Raw genomic sequence first — 15232 nt, 5'->3', positions numbered from 1 at the left:
TGATATTAGACAAATCAATTCTCACTACTATGCTATTTGTATTAAGTGTTGATATTAAAGGTGCTTCAACACGATATGCTGGTGGTGGAGGTGGTGGTGGTTCTAATCTCTTATTGATCGTGGCCACGTGCTCAAAAGCTAAATGCCAATGTCGAGGTTTCCTGGCCACGGGTGGGAGACATAAGCCTTCTCGCGGTGGCCAGAGATGTATTGAATGACAATGATTACAATACTCCTTGGTTCTTTCGGTGAAGTCACGTAGAAAGAAAATAAATTAAATAATTTATTTTCTTAAAGTCACGTAGAAAGGAAATTTATTAAATAATTAGTTTTCTTAAAGTCAAAAGAAAATAAATTAAATCATTTATTTTCTTAAAGCCACGTAGAAAGAAAATAAATTAAATAATTCATATTGTTAAAGTCACGTAGAAAGAAAATAAATTTAATAATTTATTTCTTAAAGTCACGTAGATAGAAAATAAATTAAGTAATTACTTTTCTTAAAGTCACGAAGAAATAAAATAAATTAAGTAATTTATTTTCTTAAAGGCACGTAGAAAGAAAATTATATAAATAAGAAATTTTCTTAAAGTTACGTTGAAAGAAAATAAATTAAATAAATTAGTTTCTTAAAGTCACGTAGAAATAAAATAAATAAAATAATTTATTTTCTTAAAGTCACGTAGAAAGAAAATCAATTAAATAATTTGTTTTAATTTATTTTCTTTCTATGTGACTTTACCGAAAGAACCAAAGAGTAATTCCTGCAGTCACGAAAGCTTCAAATCAAATGACTATAATACCAATAATAATGATGATATTGAAGATATATTTACTAACGGACGATGACGGTGATGAAGACTACAATGTGGATGCTGATTTAGAAGACGAGTGTGATTATATGAAATATAGGAAAAGTTTTCCTCTTTCTGGAAATAAACCAGGTGTTAACATGTTAAAACATCAACTAGATACCTTTTGCAAAGCATCAAGTCTGCATGAACCACACGTACTTGTGTCAAAACATGCAAACAAACGTGCTCTGATATTTAATATATGTATATTCTTGGTTATTTCGGTAAAGTCATGTAGATAGAAAATAAAATTAAAATAATAAAATAAAAATTGAAAATAATAAACGCAAAAAACCCACGACGCTTCGATCGCAACACAAGCGGTCTTCAACAGGCGGAAAAAACTCATTGGCCTAGACTTGATGTCGTGCAAAAGGTACCGAGTTGGTGTTTGAACATCTTAACACCTGTGTTATGGCCAGAAAGGGAAAAACATATTCTTATTTTTCATAATTGTCATACTGGCAAAAAGGTTCCCGTAGACTGCGATTCTGATCACCACCTTGACCCTCACCTTCATGCCATCCACTCCGGGGGCTCCGGCAGAACCTTGAGAACCAGCATCTCCCTAGAGACACAAATGTCCACGAAGACAGGTTACGTTTGGCCGTCGATGTGAACAACGTAACGATCGCATGTAAACGAAGCGTTTGGGCATTAAATGCGTGCGCACGTGTGTGTGCGCGTGTGTGCTGCGGGAGCGATAGTGTAGCGGTTAGCATACTGTGCTATGGACCTGGCGACCAGGGCAGTGGCTGGGTTTGTACGGTGAAGCTCTGCAACGAGCATTGAACGTGATGCCGCTGGGCCGTGTAACAGCGCTCTCACCTCTTGAGCCACCCAGGGGCCTCAGGCAACATTGTCGATGATGTACGCGTATGTACGTGTACGTCATCCGACTAATAATAATAATAAAAGAAAATAACTTTTTTGGTACCGAGGCTCCCACAAGGCCATGCAGGAAAGCGTGTGGTACAGTTTGGCGCCAGCTATTATAGAGTGCGGTTGTGTCGCTACAGTTATCCGTGGTGAGTAAGTCTTTAAAAACAACGGCAATACGCATTCTTAATTTGTGTCGCTACAGTTATCAATACGCATCTCTAAATAAAATTAAAGCTGGACCGCATGCGCGTTCCCAGAATCAGCGGTGAACGGGACCCCCACCCTGCAAACTTGAAAGACGTCTCAGAATGGGAAAGGGTGAATGTGACCGTAGCGAACGCAGCGCTACAGAGTGTGACTGTGAGTGAGCGCTGTGGGGTAAGAGAGAGTCGCCACCTTCTCCCCGTCTCGTCCGTCCTCCCCAGGACTCCCCGTGTAGCCCTTGTCTCCTTTGAGCCCTGGGAGACCTGGGGAGCCCTGGGCTCCTGTCAGGCAACTGCTGCACACGTTCTGCAAGCAGAGAAAACGCGGCACCACTACGTCATCGCATCCAACCGCAGTAGCGGACAAAGAAAGATTAAGGTCAAGAGGTCACCACGGTCAATGCGGTTGATGACACCACACCTTGATATTGCTAAAGGTTTTGTAATAATAACTTCAAGACATCTATGGCAGGGGTGGGGAACCTTTTTTCTGCCAAGGGCCATTTGGATATTTATAACATCATTCGCGGGCCATACAAAAGTATCAACTTTAAAATTAGCCTCTTATATTTGGTCAAACATTTAATCAACTCACCCATAATATGATTGCTGGAACTGCTTCCCTTTGGTGAGGCGTGTGATGTTAGCTGGTATTGATGTTGCTACTCGCAACTGCTTTTCCAGGATTGCTCCTAAATTTATTGAATTTCGAGTCCCGCCTGCGGGTGCCTTGGCAAGGCCAGACCAAATGATTTCGCGGGCCTCATACGGCCCGCAGGCCGGACGTTCCCCACCCCTGATCTATGGACTCGTGCCTGCCTACCTCTCCTCTTTCATCTCACTCTAGTCCCCTGCATGCACTCCTTACTCCCATCTCATTCTACTCCCCTCCACGCACTCTGCGACCCCTCACCTCTCATCTCACTCTTGTCCCCTCCACGCACTCTCCTACCTCTCCACTCTCTTCTCAATCTACTCCCTTCCACGCACTCTCTGCCCTCTCAATCTCACTCTGCTTCCCTCCCCATGCTCTCCTACCTTATATATAAAAGTATTTGCCGGTAGGGCTAGGGGGGACAGGGCTGGTAGGGGGTACACGACAAGGAAAAGGTTGGGAACCGCTACGCTAGAGAACAGCGAGGCTGCTGAGTCGTACCTTGAGCAGGTTTCCCATCTCCCCTTGCGAGATCAAAGGCAGGGGCGCCTGGGAAATGAAAGAGCACACGTTCCGCCGTTAAGGGCCACATCGCTAAGGATTAATCGTCCATAGCCGCACTCCTGTGGCTTGTGTCTTTACTTTTACATTTACGAAGGAGATGCGCGCATGGCCTGTTGGCGTTCTGACGATGCGGCTGATGGTTACGCCACCGATGCCTTCGAGCGGGAACGTCAGAGTCAGTCGGGGTGCGATGTGTGCGTCTCGAATGAGACGTTTATTCCGGAAGTCCACATTGTTCCACTCGTAGTAATTGTTGACGAAAATGAAACAAACACTTTGTTGATGAATATCCCCCCCCCCCTAATTTCGTGAACAGACTTGACACCATTTCGATTTAAAGCTTTCGTGACTGCAGGGATTCACGTAGAAGGGAAGTAATAAAAATAATAAATTTTATTATGTTTTATTTTTATTTTTTTATTACTTCCCTTTTATTTTTATTATTTCATTACTTCCCTTCTACGTGATAATAAAAATAAAACATAATAAAATTTATTATTTTATTTTGTTTTATTTTTATTATTGTATTACTTCCCTTCTACGTGACTTTACCGAAAGAACCAAGAAGACTTGACACCAGACTACGGGACACTTACCGGCTTGCCAGGGGGGCCCTCGATTCCTGGTCGTCCATCCTTCCCAGGGACTCCCTGGGAAGACGTGAGATTACAAGTCACAAATACAAACATATCTCAAGGAAATTGTGTACCAGATATGAGTGTTATGGGCATGATGAGGATGATACAATTGATGCAAGTGATGATGATGGTGTAAAAAATTATGGTGATGATATAATTATAGGAACGATGGTCATGATCACCATGACGTCGTTAAACTGATGACAGTAATCGTGATTATGATGGTGATGATTATGGTGGCGATGGTGATGATAAGTAATTACGGTGTCATCTACTCACATCTTTTCCAGGGATTCCTTGAAGGCCTGGAAATCCAGGAGCTCCTTTTGGACCCTAGGCCAACAAAACAGGTTACTAGTGACCCAAACTACTTAACAATGTACACAAGCTGTCCTTCCCCCGCACTTCTGATTAGCATGGTTGGCTACGTACGGTGCGACAGAAGTTCAACATACACACACAAAGATAAAGATCCCCCATATAGCCTTAACAGACTGTTAACTGATCCATGAATACAAATATCTCCTGTATAACCTTAACAGACTGTTAACTGATACACAAAGACAAAGATCTCCCGTATAACCTTAACAGACTGTTAACTGATACACAAAGACAAAGATCTCCCGTATAGCCATAACAGACTGTTAACTGATCCATAAATACAAAGATCCCCCATACAGCCTTAACAAACTGTTAACTGATACACCAATACAAATATCTCCTGTATAGCCTTAACAGATTGTTACCTGACACACACACGTATATGCAATGTTATACAAAGTAAAGATGACGGCGATGAAGCAGCAACGGTTACCTGAGGCCCTCTCTCGCCAGCGGTCCCCTGAGGTCCCTTGAAACGATCAACAATCGACTGTCATTGAGGCATTTAGCACCGTAACGGGAGAGCAATCAGGGAAGACAAACACCGCTCCCGGCGGCGAGACGGTGGTGGCCCAGAAAATTGTGGGGAACGAACGGGTGGCCAGTTCTATGAAGAAGGGCCATTGTATATAAAAAACACAAATCATTTGAAGGCCACGGTGTTATCGACGAATGTATTGAGTTCTATAGTTGTTTACACACGTGTACATTTCCCATACAAGTATGTGCAGAATGGCATTTGATAATGATTCAAACTTTACCTATACATTCTTATAAGTCATTTTTTCGGTGCCAAAACGTGTGGAATGCAAATTGCGTTTATTTTGAAATAATGCAGAAACAATAAATCCATTAAATGGCGCATTTAACGTGAGCACAAATAACAAAAAATAAAAACCTTCCACCTACAATATTCACCCCGTTTTATGTGCACAAACAGCCAGTCTAAATCCTCATGGTGGAATCGCACAGAAGTCCCCTTTTAACTTTGCGAAAGACTTGTGTTGTTATTTTACTTGTAATTGAGGGAGTGAAAGGGATCGGCTGATGAGTAGGGTTCACCCCCATATCCGTTTATATTCTACGTTGGGGTTTTCTTGCAGTGATATTGGGGTTATCTTAACACATTTTGTACAGCAGATCGTGAATAGTTAATGACCCGGTTTATGTATGTATGTTGAACTTCTTTTGCACTGTACGTAGCCAACCGTGCTAATCAGAGGTGCAGGGGTTTAATCACAGGTAGATAAAAATCTGGATTCGAACCCAGGATCTCAGTATTTCCATCTGAGTGCTCAAAGTGTTCTGACCCCGAGGTCACCCAGTCACCTCATTAGCATATCCCATTAAGTCGTCAAACTAATATGCCGGTGTAAACCTGGGTCAATGGGGTTTTATTTGTGATCGTGCATTGGCTTTGAGTGGGGTCATACCTGAGGACCTGGAACACCTATACCAGGCTGACCTTTCTCCCCTGGGGGACCCGGGTTTCCAAGAAACCCTCGCTCACCCTGGCACAAAGACAAAGATCACGAGTGTAGCTTTAACAGACTGTTGGGGTAAGTGGTGTTAGCGAGTAGCACCTATGAAGGCCGGCATGGCTCACGAGGGGGTGGGTGATCAGCACCACGCCCGGCCGCCTTTGTCTCCCCAGTGGCGTTGTTTACAAACCGCACCAAGTATTCGTTTGAGGCTGAGTCGAGCTATGGGAGGCCTGGGACCGGTTCAGATAATCGTCACTGGTGTTGGCCGTCAGCGGGAATCGAACCCGATTCTCGCCGGATTCGTAGCACAGCGCATTAACCGTTGCCCTACCGTTCCCCAATTGCCCTGACAAACACACACACATGCACACACACGCAAGACAAAGATAATTTATATAGCCGTAGAGACGAGAAAATAACAAGGTGGAGTAGCTAACGACACGTTGAGCCACGTTTGTCTCCCCAGTCCTGGAATAAAACCTAGGTGCCACTATCAAGGTGCAACACACGAATCACTTGACCACCGCTCCCATTTACACACATTCACATGCACGCACTCGTACAAAGACAAAGGCAGTGATCATTCATTTCGCCTTTACCACACAATTGGGGCAAGTGGTGTTAGTGAGCTTCTACGGAGGCTGACACAGTCACATGGTGAGGTGGTGCGGCCATCAAACATGTCCGTCCACCTTTGTATCCCCAGTGCTGACGATCACACGGCTGCTCTCGGTACTCAATGTGCTTACTAATTAGCCGCCGCAACCCATTGCACACATTCACAGACACCGGCGCAAGAGGATGGTGTGGCGAGGAACCAAACCTGTCCACATTTGTCCCCCCAGTGCAGATGTTTACACATTGCACCAGATACTCAACTAAGGATGACTCGGACCTAGGGGAGGCCCAGGACCAGTTCAGTTCAACTCCTCACCACTGTTTATTGGTCACGAACAGGAATCAAACTGTTAGTAGTACAATGCACTAACCATTATGCCACCGCTCACCACATGCAATGAGCACACATACATACTTACTATTACACTAACAAGGACACAAATTAAACATTCATTACAGTCTTGTGTTGCAGTTTTTTAAATAAAAATGTTGATGCCCGTGCACTTCAACAATTGACATGTATTGAGGGCCCTACCTTGGGGCCTTGCGGGCCTGCTGGACCTGCTTGGCCTCTCTCCCCCTAGGAAACAGAGTTTAAAAACATTGAATATAAAAGCGCACAGCCGTCCAATGCAAACTGATCCTCCCGCGAAGTAAATACAGTGACACGCAATACAAGTAACACTTTCATCGCTTTTGAAACAAGTGTTGTAATCATATGTTATCGTAGCAGTTCATCAAGACAGACACATCACTGCTTTAATTAAACTTGTATGTGTTGTTTCCTGAGGTTTGCCTAAATTGATCACACTTATCATATACTTCATAAATGATGAAGTATAAATTAGACTTATTCGCCCTGCAAAGAGTAACTTTTGAACGCTTGTTAGAAAATCCTCCGTAGCGGTGACGGCACTGACCGAAAGGCCTTACCAGTTTGCCAGGGAGACCGAGGCCTAGGGGGCCCTGTAGGCCGGGAGGGCCTGGCAGACCACGAGGTCCAAGAGGGCCCGTGGCTCCCTCGACACCAGGAATGCCCTGAGGGGCGCGCACGCCAACACACGCAATGAGCACACAGACACGCATCAAGGACACAAACCCCAGTGAAGCCTTTTACAGATAGTTGGGGCGAGTGCTGTTGGCGAGTGCCCATAAAGGCTGGCATGGCTCTCGAGTGAGTGGTGTGGCCAGGACCTTGCCTGGCCACCTCTGTTTCCCCAGCTCTAATGTTTACACATCGAAACCAGGCACTCCTTTAAGGATGAATTTACCTGGGAAATGGCTATGAACGGTGTACATATAATCTTCTTGGGTCTTTCGGTAAAGTCACGTAGAAGGGAAATAATACAATAATAAAAATAAAATATGATAAAATACAATTCTCACGACGTTTTGGCCACAACGCAAGCAACCATCCTCAGGTGAAGAACAGGTCTGTCGGAAAGACAGCGTCTGAATGAACACCACCAAGCTTGGCAGCGTATATTTAAGCTGGGTTAGAGGAGGAGGGCGCCTTGACAAAGGAATTTGCAGACTCCTTTGTCAAGGCGCCCTCCTCCTATTTTTTTATTATTTCCCTTCTACGTTACTTTACCGAAAGAACCAAGAAGATGAATCCCTGCAGTCACGAAAGCTTTAAATCGAAGGTGTACATATCACTCGCCACTGATGCTAGCCATGGGTGGAAAATTTAACCCAGGCCATTGGGTTCATAGCACAGTGCACCAACTACTTTGCCACACACACACATATTCACACCAACTCACATGTCAACTCACACACCAACAATAACCGCCACTCGTCAGTCACTCAGTGGCGGCGACATTACCGCAACACTTGTGTCAGGTGAGGTTGCACTTGGAGGTGACGCGTAGTGGCCAAATCAACTGGCAGGAGGTCAAAGGGCAGACCAAGGTGTTATGGGTTGCTTTGTTTGGGTGACTGAAAGTGGCACTCTTAACAATATCTGCTATGTCCCCTTGCTCAATCTATGTCACCAAATGCTCTATTTTAGCCCTCACCACACACACACACCATTGTCAGTGTGGAGTGAAAATAACTGTTAACCACGTACGCTTTCGCGACCAATATCATCCATAATAGAGGTTTTCTGGGTTAGATCGCGTAAATATATAAATGTGTCGTTAAAACCTACTACCACCCGATACAGCCAACTAGTAAGGGTTGTCACGTAAACAGAACGTGGCCAATTCGTCACTAGTACAGCACACCCGGTGTGTTGGAGAGCCAAGCCACAACATTTACAATCTAAGTACGAGCATTGAAACTGCCCAAGTAATTAAAACTCTATTATGCAAAGAACTGTGTTGGTGGTTCACATTTTAGAACCATAAGCCTCAAGAGGAGCAAATATTAAACACAAATATTGTTGTTCTTTTGAAAACGTATTCACGGTTTATATATTCCGACCAACAAATTTACAGGTCAGAAGTGTATAATGTGTGCAATCGTTCACCAATTTTTTGTTTTAGCTATTATACTCCATTTCCACTTTGCCACTCACCCTTTCGCCTTTTGCCCCAGGTTTTGCCTGCATTCCCATTGGCCCGGGCAGACCCTTCACGCAAAGAAACAAAATCAAAACAGATGCATAGCGATATGGACACAGATTAGGCGCGGCTTCCTTTCAGAACAACTTGTTTTTAGATTCCTTGTGAATGATATCAATTTCATTTTGGGTTGCCACCTCTGTGGTACCAAAAGAAGAATATTTCGCCACACCGCCTGCAACTCCGATTAGCGCATTTGGCTACGTACGGTGTGAAAGAAGATTAACATAGTGCAGACATACAGTGGCGAACTACCTTGTGAATGCGTCATCTTGAGTGGTGCATTGTTCTCGTTGTGATTCATATTATTACGCAACTGACAAAAACTCTGACTTGTAATGTCCTGGGAAGACATGCAGATTTTTTTCTGGACAGCTGCCTCGACAAGAGGATGATCATGGGGAAACCAGGACAGGTCGCAACCCAAATTTCATGAACATTTCTCACATTCAGGTAAGAAAAGGCTTGTGGACCCTTGTCAACTTTTTTTTTGTCATTTTAACTTCAAAAAATATCTATACGACGACGATGATGTTAAGGAAAACAAGAACAAACTAAGTTATGGTGCGGTTTAACGTATTCGGGAAACTTACAGGCACACCAGGCAGTCCTGTTGCTCCTTGGGATCCCAGAAGCCCAGGTGGTCCCTGCAAAAGGAAAATCGTCAGCTGATTTGAATTTGAAGCCACGAAACAATGCATCGATTTCATCGACTAAAAGCGATTCTTACACACAGAAACTTAATAGAATTGTACGTATTGTCATCAATTATTGACGGTGTATTCAAATTATAAGCACGCTACATGTTCACTTTAAATTGGGGCTAATAAAAAGAACAAAATGGTACATACGTGACTACATTGTTAATATAATATAATGATACAGCACAAACGAGGAAACAAAAACAATTGGTTCCTAAATCGAATCGTGACCATGACTTGTGACAATTCAACGAAATGCCGATGGCGGAGGTAAAAATTTTGGAACAAGTGGAATCCTGCGCCCATTGCTGTACATACAAACATGTCAAACTCTTCCCAGTGATTACGTAACGATGACATATGGCAGGACAGGAAGTGGGTTCTTGAGCACCCATGTATGGAGAACATTGAGTGATACCCTAACCATAAGAAACACTGGTTTCCCCCCAAATTGAATACCCTCCTGAAATAAAAATCTGTCAATCATCTCAATGCATGACCCTCCTTGAATAAGTATCTTAAGACTCAGTGAAAAATGGACAATATCATTATTATGAATATCATGGGTTATATTTTGTTGCAATTGATAAAAAAATTCTGTCAATTATCTCAATGCATGACCCTCCTGAATAAGTATCTATAGACTCAGTGGAAAAAGGGGCATTATTATTATGAATATCACGGGTTATATTTTTGTTGCAATTGATATATGAAAACACTTTAGAGTGCCGGATAAAGATGCACTTACGTCTCTACCAGTATTCCCAGTGGGACCGATCTCCCCTTTCTCTCCCTGTGTAAGCGCACACACACAGAGGCACACAAAGGGATCCCAACGGGGGGATGAACGTAACTGTGCTCACAAGGATAAGGCATGCGCTTGACCACAATCGCGAGAAGATCCAGAGAAACGTCTCAATTTAAACTCCTTAATTGAAGCAACAGTGATTTTGTCATCACGATCAGAAACATCATTCATGCCACAACTGAAAACAGTCACCTAATCTTTATTCAGCACAATATATGTACTGTATGTATATATTATGGGACATTTTGCCAATGTCAAAATTATGAAAAGAAGGTAAGTCTTTACCCTTTCTGGTAAAAACACAGGTGTTAACTTGTTACAATACCAAATAGACACCTATTGTAAGGCAAACAAGATGCCTATGCAGACATTATGCCTTGCAATTGGTGAATATTTGGTGTTAGAACATATTAACAGGTGTGTTATCGCCAGAAATGGTAAAACCTATAATTATTCATATATAGATTTTTTATTTATTTACTTACGTAAATATATATTTTAAAAATTAAAGGTAGACTACCTTCTGCCCGTCGGGTCCAAGAGGGCCCGGATTTCCTGTTCTTCCTTGCGGACCCTGCAGGGAAAAATAAACAGCAGCGACCTCTTCAACATCCCGAATGCCAGGACCAGGGATCAGCAGCGTGAGTGTGGCGGCGGACGCCTGTGATCCAGAGCTTCGGAGGCAAGGGCAGCGTTGATCTTGCAGATTTGTGAAACTCCTAAACCCTTCTGGCTGAGCTGCGACGTGGTAAGGAAATATCAGCATTGCCTGCGCAAATCACCCTTGTGCATGGGCTTTTCTCCAGCATGCATGTACGTATGTTGAACTTCTTTCGCACCGTACGTAGCCAACCATGCTAATTGGAGGTACGGGGGGAAAGGACAACAAACTAAACACAAAAGGCAGTTCTAAACAAATGAGTTTTCAATCCAGGTACTCTGCTTTCGTCCACGGGCATAATACTCGTTCATAGAATTGCCAAACAACCCAATGTAGGACCCTCCTGAAAGGTGACTTAATTGGGTTTTACTGGATAAGTAATTGGCGTGGCTATAACTGTTGCATCTTTTTTTTTTATCAAAGGAGACAGTATAATGGCACACGTACATTGGAAATTGATCCAATTGTAGTTTCTGTTTTCAGAATATTACACAATCATAGTTTGTGATGCTTCGGCAAGATTTTAAAGAAAGCTGAGCAGTGATGCAATGGTTAGAGCACTACGCTATGAACCTGGCGACCCGCGTTCGAATCCTGTCCTCTATTTGTGTTCAGAATATAGCAACACATAAAAAACCACTGCTATACTGGACTTCCATGCTACAAAATCTATGCTCCTTGCCTTCACAAACCTGTACCGACCAGCGTGGTGGTTTGGTATAACAACGCCCATGCCTCACACGGCGTGGGGGAAGTTCGCCTTCATCTAGCAGCGGATTGACAAGAACATTGTTCATTTTATATTGATTTTTGCTTTCAAAAGCAGTGGTTCTCACCCGAGGGCCCAGGTCTCCCACGTCCCCTTTGCTTCCCTTTTGGCCTGGCTCTCCCTGCACCGAGACGGTCAAGGAACAAAAACGTACAATAAAAAAAAACGCAGCGACGCAGAGTGAGCTGAGCGCGAAGGAAACCGATCGCCACTGGTTTGGTGACCACATGAATGCGGCTGACGGGGTTAACGCTTCTTTTTGGGAACTTTTCACAGGAGCACGGAGAGGTGCAATGCATTAAACGACACCGAGAGACAGACAGATGAACACGTGACATCGTCGTGTTGACTGTCGAGGAGAGGGAGCGGGCTTGGGCAGGGGATGTCGCTGGAGGGATGGTGGTTGTTTGTCGAGACTGATGACGGAGTGGCGGCCAAATGAGAGAGAGAGACATGCCCGCAAGGACCTGACAGGATGTCCGTCATGGAGGTGGAGCGATCAAAGGTGGAGTGATGAAAATCAGCCCCATGCGCCAGGTGCTAGATGGATTGTTGAATTGTAGCACAGCGAGAGATGGTGATTGCTTGAAGGCCTGCATTCAGTCGTGGATAGATCATGGCTGATGATGATGGCGATGACGATAATGGCTGATGCTCACAAGGACTGTTTTCCAATATTGAGCTTGAAGTTGAAATAACATTTTCCGGCAACAAAAAAAACGACCGGGGGTTGAGAACCGCGACTGTCGATTAAATTCATCACCTGAGGTCCCGGCTCCGTCGTTATCACACCCGTCGCTTGAGAACCCTGCACCAAAAAAAGGTAAAAGTAATAGAGATTAATTACAGGGGTATTTAATCAGTGCTACTCGAAAGCATTTGTAGCATGAAACCTATAGCACTAGAAGTTTCCGACAGAGGGGCATTGGAATGGTTGACATGAGATGTGAGGTACTTTGAGGTGCCGAGGCTTTTAAGCACCCGATACTCATCCTTGTAACACACACCACATACTCACACACCACATATATCACACACATCATACCCCACCACACACACCGCCCCATCGTCCCCCCAATAGTAGACTAATGTCCACTGGCAGGCCGGCGGTGCATTCACCTCGTTGCCGCACAGGGACAGCTGCCACTGGGAGTGCCCTTGGCTAGACGACTACAGCAGGACAATTGAATGGTTTAGATTATGAGATGTGATTCCAGTCGCTTATAAAGCGAAGGCATTCATTGCCCCGTAAATGCAAAGGGGGCAGACTTTGTTCTGTATATATGTAAGTATGTTGAACTTCTCTCGTTCTCACCGGAGGTTCTATGGGAGACGGAAATTTTAGCAGCCAGCTCTCTACAAGTGTGGAATTCCCTCCCTGGATCCATTGGGGAATCCGAGTCCGTTACACTTTTCAAATCGCGTCTTAAATATTTCTCCACGACTTAAGCTTTACGTAAAGCGCTTTGAGGCCGCTGTGCGAATTGCGCTTCCGAAAACCGAGCTTGTCATGACTATGAGTATTAAATAGTTATCCTTCAACGCTGGAGTGGTGATGATGTCACGTACAGCAGCGGGGAGGCCAGGTGGACCCCGCGGGCCAGTGTCGCCCTGAGAAAAAAAAAACACACGCTCAAAATTAACGACGGATTAAACGAACGCATCAAAAACACGCCAAGCAAATGATTTAGCACCATGGCCATGAACAAACTCAGCCGTACAAGTGATCTGCATTCTGTAAAAAAAAGTAGTTTGTTCATCCGTGTGTCGCTTGGTTAGTCACAGTGCTAACTTGAGACATTTTCGTACAATGTCGGCTAAGGATGGTTACGACGCATTCATACTTACGCGATCTAACCCAAAAACCTTTATTATGAATTATTCGTCATTCTCCTCCTCACACGTATTATTTACATTTTTATGAGATATCATTACCATCTTGGTTGATTTTTGCACGATTGTGTGTACAGTATTTGTGCTTAATATGAAAACACTTTTATTCTATGCAAAATAGGTTGTACCCTTTCTGGCAATAAAACATGTCAAAACACCAAATAGATACCTTTTGCAATGAATCTTGTACTTTAACTATTCTGTAAAAAATATATTTGACTCTGTAAAAATTTTTATAGTTTATTTTAACTTTTATTCTGTCAAAAAAATGATGTTTTATATGTACTTTTTTACTGTCATTCTGTAAAAAAAAGAAAATGCACTTTATTTTTTATATTGCACCCTGGTGACAAACGTTGGTCCATCGGTTTCCAACCACACGCCGCAACGTTGTTCCGACGTGCCATGTTTACCGCGAGGTCACGAATAAACTCCGTGTCAGTCAATGGATTTCCACGTAGAGGTACGAGGACGTTCATAGTCTTTAATATCTAAAGCCAGAATGGCAATGACCTGGCCAAACCCCCCGCTCCTCTCTCAAAGATGAGTCAGGTGTGCCTGGTACCGTCGATGCAATTGGCAATGCCGTCCGGAATGTCAGGATGTTGCAATGTGTTGACGTGAGGGAGGATGTGGAATAAAAAAAATATTTTATAATTTTAAAAAATTACAAGACGTTAACTCGGCATGTTCAAAAGAAAACGGATTTCAGTAATCCGAGTTTACCTTTCGCCAATCATACAAAACGGAATTATTTATGTTTTACAGCCATGATAGCCGTCGTGTGCTGCCTGACTTATGCGTTGAGATTTATAAAGAGCGGTAGCGCGCCAATCATAGCTTGCTGTGATTGAATAAAATCCATCACGTGCAGCTAATTTTAACTCAATACTCATTCACCGCGGCAAAAATAACCGTTTTGTAAAATTATGACGGCTGAATATATATATCATCCTCTTCATCAGTAGGATATGTTCTTCTTTGGAAAGACATCACATTTTGGGGGCGCTATGAACGCGGTGACCTGAGTTCTATTCCCAGCCATGGCTAACATCAGTGGCGAGTGACATCTGATCTGGCCCCAGATTTCCCACCTCCCCCCTGCACCTTTTAAACAAACCACACTGACCAGCATGGTTCGCAATGCAATGCTGTCAACCCATAGGGTTCACCCGTATTCTTGAACAGGGAAATTGAGTTTTCAGGTCCATACGTCGTACAGCCGTTTCAATACGGGTAACAATTTATTTTGTCTGCTTGTTTGTGTTTCTCCATTGTGATGGGACTTTTGTAGGATGAACGTTGAGATTTATAAGGGCACGGGGTGACCAATGAGGTCTGAATTAGTCTCTAATAAGGGGCCGTCCATAAATGACGTCACGCACCTGGGGGGGGGGGAGGGGGGTCAGACATTTGTGACGATGTGTGACGAGGGGGGGAGGGGGGGTTTGAGAAATGTGACGTCACATAAAAATGCGCAACTTCAAATAAACAATAGAATTGTTATAATAACACAAATTTTTATTAATTTTCATTATTAACTATTGGATT

At 43.6% G+C, this 15232-nt stretch overlaps 1 protein-coding gene across 3 annotated transcripts in view; it reads right to left on the bottom strand.

Annotated features, from left to right (window-relative positions):
* The window catches only part of LOC133352843 (collagen alpha-1(XXII) chain-like), a 158644-nt gene that overhangs the window by 23160 nt on the left and 120252 nt on the right, over window positions 1-15232 (bottom strand). For all 3 annotated transcript variants that reach the window (XM_061568796.1, XM_061568797.1, XM_061568798.1), the window contains 16 exons: window positions 13358-13399; window positions 12552-12596; window positions 11856-11909; window positions 10879-10932; window positions 10299-10343; window positions 9443-9496; window positions 8804-8857; window positions 7213-7317; window positions 6815-6859; window positions 5611-5688; window positions 4611-4646; window positions 4076-4129; window positions 3755-3808; window positions 3096-3143; window positions 2133-2246; window positions 1369-1422 (listed from right to left, as the gene is read on the bottom strand). In XM_061568796.1, the coding sequence (XP_061424780.1) occupies window positions 1369-1422; window positions 2133-2246; window positions 3096-3143; window positions 3755-3808; window positions 4076-4129; window positions 4611-4646; window positions 5611-5688; window positions 6815-6859; window positions 7213-7317; window positions 8804-8857; window positions 9443-9496; window positions 10299-10343; window positions 10879-10932; window positions 11856-11909; window positions 12552-12596; window positions 13358-13399 (936 nt within the window). The remainder of the gene's footprint in view (window positions 1-1368; window positions 1423-2132; window positions 2247-3095; window positions 3144-3754; window positions 3809-4075; window positions 4130-4610; window positions 4647-5610; window positions 5689-6814; window positions 6860-7212; window positions 7318-8803; window positions 8858-9442; window positions 9497-10298; window positions 10344-10878; window positions 10933-11855; window positions 11910-12551; window positions 12597-13357; window positions 13400-15232) is intronic.

This window comes from Lethenteron reissneri, chromosome 42 (genome assembly GCF_015708825.2).
Source record: "Lethenteron reissneri isolate LAM-NWPU_2019-01 chromosome 42, ASM1570882v1, whole genome shotgun sequence".
Classification (NCBI taxonomy): domain Eukaryota; kingdom Metazoa; phylum Chordata; class Hyperoartia; order Petromyzontiformes; family Petromyzontidae; genus Lethenteron; species Lethenteron reissneri.
This window is presented reverse-complemented; position numbering and strand designations above follow the sequence as displayed.